Raw genomic sequence first — 6066 nt, 5'->3', positions numbered from 1 at the left:
TGTGAGATTTGTGGTCGGTAGGCCCGCCAGCAGCAAAAGGATCTGGCCATTTCTCTGAAGTCCTAAAAAAGCCACCAGCTATGACCCCTTAAGAGGAAAAGCGGGCCTCGGGAGGTGGCCCTGGAGGGGCCTGTGGGGGGGGCGCGCTCTTCCTGGGCCAGAGTGGGCCAAGGTGCCCGGTGCTGGCGAGTCGCGGTTGGGCTGATTTACATTCCGGGTCGGGAACCCGGGTCTGCGCGTACGTTTCCCTGCGGGTGGGAAAGGGGGTCCAAGAGTCCGCCCGGGCCTCCAGGCCCCTCCCCTGGGCCACAAGGGTCCGCCTCTCTATTCCCCAGATAAATTCCTAGTGTCCAGCAAATTCCTCAGCGCTCTCACACTCCTCTGCGGCCCCGACTCCGGAGGTGGGGAGGCACAGCCGCGTTCCTCCCCGGAGAAGCGCCCGCGGCGCCTTCTCACAACCTCTGAACCGGACCCGGCTCCACCTCCGGCCCGAGCGGCCGCTCCGCGCTCCAGGCCCGGGCCGCTGGCTGGGGGCTCGCGCGCGCTCTCGCCTCTCTGTCCCTCCTTCTCTGCCCCAAACATGTCCACTGGCTCCCTCAGCGATGTGGAGGATCTTCAGGAGGTGGAGATGCTGGACTGTGACGGGCTGAAAATGGACTCGAGCAAAGAGTTCGCGACTTCCAACGAGAGCACCGAGGAGAGCTCCAACTGCGAGGCGGGGTCACCGCAGAAGGGCCGCGGAGGCCTGGGCAAGAGGAGGAGAGCGCCCACCAAGAAGAGCCCGCTGAGCGGCGGCGGCCAGGAGGGGAAGCAGGTCCAGCGCAACGCGGCCAACGCGCGCGAGCGGGCCCGGATGCGGGTGCTGAGCAAGGCCTTCTCCAGGCTCAAGACCACGCTGCCCTGGGTGCCCCCGGACACCAAGCTCTCCAAGCTGGACACGCTCAGGCTGGCGTCCAGCTACATCGCGCACTTGAGGCAGATCCTGGCCAACGACAAGTACGAGAACGGCTACATTCACCCGGTCAACCTGGTAAGTCCGCGGGCACCGCTGCGGCCGTCCGAGCGCCCCCGCCCCGCGCCCGCCCCGCGCCCGCCCGTGGGAGCGCGCGCCCCTGGGGACCCCGGCGGGAGGGCCCGCGCGCCCCGCGCCGCAGGCCGCCGGGCGCCCAGGACTTATGCCGGCGTCGGACGTGGCAGCCCCAGGAAGAGCTTGCAAGGGCCCAGAGCTGGCAAAGAGGAGGGGTCCGCCGAGCCCGCGCCAGCGCCGGCAGGCAAACTGCTGAGCGCCCAGAGGGCGTCTTGTTAGTCCCGTTCTTCTTGTAGCTGAAGGAGAATTCGACTTCCCCCCTCCCGTTTTTGGACATAGAAACACCTAACTCCGTTTCTTTCCCAGGCATGTTTAGGACCATTAGATATAGACAAATTCACGCCCCCGTAATTGTCATGCAAGTCCCCAGCTTCTTGAACATTCTGCGCTGCTCTTATGGGTAGGTTAACATTTTCAAATCCCACAAGTTCTAGCAAATATCAGCAAAAATCAGTAAATTCTCACAAATACTAATGTGATAAGTGATGTTAGAATATAATTTAAGGTCACTCTCATCGAAGATTTAAAAATGTGTTATGCCCATTCAGCCTGTCTTTTAAATTTTGTTTTAAAAAGTAATTCTCATTGAGGCTAATTTTCTCTCAAATGTATTTTGCTATATAAGAAGTACAGTTTACTTCCTTTTTTTATTTGATTTAATTTCAAGAATTCCAGACTCTAGAGAAAAACAACAACCACGACTTACTAGCACCTTTGTTTATATATGATAAGAATGAGAGATTTTCCTCTTAAAAGTCGTCTTATCAGCCAGCACTGGTAGGAGAGGTTTGAAGCTTTGAATTGTCTTCTCACTCAAACTGGTTTCAGGAATTGGGGGGGAGGGGATGCAAAACCACGTTTTGCCCTAGTAAATATTTTTCCCTCTTACGTTAAAAGTCTCTCCTTTTTCGAGAAAATGAGTAAATTGTTTATTAAAATCTGGAACTAAAATGAAAGCAATTACTTCATTTACAGTTGCTGCTGCGTTCATCTTCGAATCAAGAAATTTAAGACAGCTTTATTCTAAAACACCTCGGAGAAGGGAAGAGAAAAGGCAATGTTCGCTCAGCCCAGTAGGAAGATGATCTTAATATATGCGTGTATATTCTTTTATTAGCCTTATCCCCCACACACACCCCCTTAAGAGCCAGCGATTAAAATTTAGAAACTGTGGTCAAAGCCCGCGTTTGTCAGGGAGGAAATGAAAGTTGGCAGGAGAAAAATAGACGGGGATGAAAGCGAGAGGGCCGGGAAATCTAGCCAGGGCCTCAGAAGAGGGCCCCGAAAGTCGCTTCGCCTCCAACCGGTGTCCACCCCGCACGAGGTCCTTCTTGGCTTCCCTGCTGCCTCCGCGTGACGCCTCGGCCGCGGGCGCTGTGAGCTCTCCAGGGGCCCCCTCTCTTGGGTTTCTCTTACAACGTAGGATGAACCCCTGTGCTCCGCCACCCGGAGCTGTGACTTAGCACCAACCGAGCTTTTTCTTTATTCATCCACGGGGCGCCCTAGAACACCCAGCAAATTGCAGAGAGATAGATAGTGGGTCTCTCCAACTCGCTGCCTGACCGCCCCCCACCCCCACCCCCCCCACCCCCCCACCCCCCTCCTCTGGTCTCAGGCTCGGAGCCCACCACCGCCCTGCCTCCAAGGCCACTAACCACTTACCGCCTCCACCCTCTTCTCTCCTGCAGACGTGGCCCTTTATGGTGGCCGGGAAACCCGAGAGTGACCTGAAAGAAGTGGTGACCGCGAGCCGCTTATGTGGAACCACAGCGTCCTGACCTTGGAGGTGCGAGTCTGGGAAAGGCGCGCTCCCGGGGGGGGAGCGGGCCCCGCCCGGGGAGGCGACCCCTGCCCTCCCTTGCTCTCTGTCTCTGCTTCCCCCTCGCAACGTTCCTCTCCCTGCCCCCCTCTCCCCCACCCCCCGCGAGAACACTTTACAGCGACGAGGAGATTCGTTTCCAAACCAGAGGAGATCAATTGTACTTACAAAGATTCCCATCTATTTAACTTTATTAACTTCTGCGGTGAATGACTCTGCGAGCCTTGCTGGTCCAAGTGCAATATGTAATTATAAATATATAAATAGATAATAAGAGCCTATCAATGTGTATCTTTTGTACCATATGTTGTAAAATGTAGTTCATAGAATAACTGACTTTGATAGTCACATTTATAAAGTAATTCACCTAAAGATATATTTTTTTCAAACAAGTTTTGCTACTTTCGAAAATAAATCTTTCTTTATATTGCTAAAAGCCCTGAAATTGGTGTGCTTTTTAATATATATATGTATGTATATATATTAAATATATATATACAGAATAGAAAAGCAGGAGAGTATGGGGAAGCTTGATAATGAAAGTGATTCTTTTGAACCTCAATCCAAACTTCTAGAGATGAAAAAGATTAAACACAATTTCCACTGTGAAGGTGCGGATCACATTTTGCACTGAAACTTCAAATAGAAACTCTGGTCTCAGGTTTACAGGTTACTTTGGAGACAATTAGAAATAATATAACTGTGAACTCAAAAAAAAGGGGCAGGATTGCGGTTACTAACAGTTACATGATTCAAGGGAAAAACACACCAGAAAAGGAAAATTCGATTTTCGTGTATTCCGAGGTTTAACTGATGACCAGAGCAGGCAGGTAAATTCCACGTTTTTTTTTTTTTTTTTTTTTTAAGCTTTCTAGGCACAGAGATGGACCCAAAGAACCCATAGTGCCAAACTGTGAAGAAATAATGGGAGCTATGAAAGGTGCAAATTCCATAACCTCTCGAAGCGCTGCAACATACATTAGATATTTCTTCCAGTACTTAATGAATGACTAACACCGCTCACGCCTGCCTAGCGGTTACAGTTAGCCAGCGCCTCCAGCTCCCCGCCACGACTTCCTGCGGGCTGGGTTTTAATTTAAACATCTTCCGTGCCGTGGAACAGCTCGGTGGAGAAGATTAAGTTGAGATAAACAGAGAGGCGAGGCCGGGGAGCCTGGAACCGGGTTCACTCGCTGCCCCAGCGCAGCCCGCAGCGGCCGATGCGCCAGATGCCACCGCGGCTGTTTAATGTTCGGGGTTATGACCGGAGTGTTTACAAGACGTCTTCGGTTATTTATACTGTTATTCCTCGCAGAAGGCCCTCAAACTTCCGCTTCATTTGCTCTTTCTTTTCTTTTCTTTTTTTTTTTCCCCCTCTTTTTCTCGGCTCAGTTTGGTACCTGGAGTAACAGCTCCACGTTCCACCTCTCGCCATCTCCAGCATCTCCAACCAACCCCCAGTCTGCTGAGGGGGTGGAACCCTCGGCCTGGCCTTCTAGGAAGGAGCCGGCGACCCTGGCCCCGACAGGTGAACGCTGTGCCGGGCTGATTCTCTGCCAGTGAAGGCTCCCACGTTACCAAGTGCAATTCTCCATTCTCTGAGGGTTGTAATGTTGCTGACTCCTAACCTGCCCGCCTGTCATTTGGACGTCCAGAGGACGTCTCCTCTGGCTTTGCTGCCATTCCCCAACCCCCACTTGACCTTTAGGGCCCATTTCAAGCTCTGACCACCTCCACCTTCCCCCAAATTCCCGTGTTCGGTCACTTCAACCGCAGGGCTAGTGCCCCCCACCCCCTCCGGCTCCACAATTCAGAATCTAAGTCAGAGATGAGTCCCAGAGTGATTCAGTTGTTTGCGTTTCCCGTTTGGCAAACTTTCCAAGCTCCCCTTCACGTTCCTATAAACCAAATGTTCAAAATTCTGAGCACTTGACTCAGGTGGCCCCCAGAGAAGAAATTTCTGCTTGCTCATCCTGTAAACCCCAAACTGCAAACGGATTTTTTTTTAAGTCTTATGCCTCCTTCCTATAATTTGAAGCCTTTGCTTTCAGCATGAGCCCTGAGCCTATAAAATGGGGAACATGTGAGTTAAACCCTAGCTCTGCCTCTAGCTTTTCCCTGAAAGAGCCTGGATCCTCAGTTTTCTCATCTCTGAAAATGGGGATAAGCATTAAAATAATCATATTATTAATTATCATACATTAATTAATGAATTAATCATGCATTCACTCATATCATAGTCATACACTCTTGCCACGCAAAACCGTAGTGGGATGCAAATGAGATTGTATTTATGTAATTACTTTATAAAAGAAAAGATCTGTGCAAATATCAGCTACTTTTACTAAATAGCCAGAGATGAGCTGCCAGTGCTTGACAGGATCTGAAAGTGTCTCAGGCAGGAAGCTCAAAGGGTGTGTGTTCATAATGAACAGGTGATGGTCTTTCTTTTTTTCATTCTAAGATTTTATTTGAGAGAGAGCATGGGCCCGGGGGGGGGGGGGGGGGGGGGGGGGGGAGGGGGGGGGAGAGAAGCAGACTCCTCCTCACTGAGCAGGGAGCCCCATGTGGGACTCATTCCAGGACCCTGGGAACATGACCTGAGCCAAAGGCAGACTTTTAACCCACTGAGCCACCAAGGAGCCTGCAGGTGATGGTCTTTCTATTGCCTGAACAAGACACCTTTCTTTGACGCAATGCTGAAGGTTACAAACTCTTTCTCTCTCTCTCTCTCTGTCTCTCTCTCCCTCATGCCTTTACCTCTCCACAGTGTTCTCCAAATTTGTCTAGAGCTTTCTACCAATGGGACTATTTCTCAAAAATCTAGAACCCAGAATTCAGACCTGAGATCAGCAACCAGAAGGACTACACTGGGGTCTTACTATCAGGAAGGCCTGCCAATACCACCAGGCAGGGGTGTACTTGGGATCCCATGGTTGTTCATTGAAAGGAGCAGGCAAAACTTTGGGAGTGACTGGTTATGGCTTCCACTAGCCCCAGGGATGTGGCAATGCAATGGCCCCAAACATCTCATACACACATCCGCAGTCTAAACACTTCCAAATAGGCCCTTCTCTTAGGCCAGCCAGATCCCTAGCACCCCCATACCTACCACACCCTACTTTCCAGTGTCTGTTGTTCTGGGAAAGCCATCCTACCT

General features: G+C 51.2%; 1 protein-coding gene across 2 annotated transcripts; it reads left to right on the top strand.

Annotated features, from left to right (window-relative positions):
• The first annotated feature begins 352 nt into the window (after positions 1 to 352).
• Positions 353 to 5104, top strand: TCF21 (transcription factor 21). 2 transcript variants are annotated; one of them, XM_025997826.2, is made up of 3 exons: positions 371 to 1030; positions 2776 to 2873; positions 3774 to 5104. In XM_025997826.2, exons 1-2 carry the CDS (start codon positions 581 to 583, stop codon positions 2863 to 2865), a joined length of 540 nt encoding a protein of 179 aa, XP_025853611.1. In that variant the 5' UTR covers positions 371 to 580; the 3' UTR covers positions 2866 to 2873; positions 3774 to 5104. The 2 variants fall into 2 exon arrangements, with proteins under 2 accessions (XP_025853612.1, XP_025853611.1); XM_025997827.2 differs by lacking the exon at positions 3774 to 5104 and having other exon boundaries at positions 353 to 1030; positions 2776 to 3351.
• Positions 5105 to 6066: the final 962 nt, after the last annotated feature.

Source organism: Vulpes vulpes, chromosome 1 (assembly GCF_048418805.1).
Source record: "Vulpes vulpes isolate BD-2025 chromosome 1, VulVul3, whole genome shotgun sequence".
Lineage (NCBI taxonomy): Eukaryota > Metazoa > Chordata > Mammalia > Carnivora > Canidae > Vulpes > Vulpes vulpes.
The sequence above is the reverse complement of the archived record's forward strand: the minus strand, read 5'-3'. Positions and strand labels throughout refer to the sequence as shown.

What these genes read in the sequence shown, in the direction of transcription:
- TCF21 (XM_025997826.2), top strand. Translation starts at nt 581, where the DNA reads ATGTCCACTGGCTCCCTCAGCGATGTGGAGGATCTTCAGGAGGTGGAG. An exon ending in ACATTCACCCGGTCAACCTG is followed by an intron (nt 1,031 to 2,775) that starts GTAAGTCCGCGG and finishes TCTCTCCTGCAG; the next exon opens with ACGTGGCCCTTTATGGTGGC.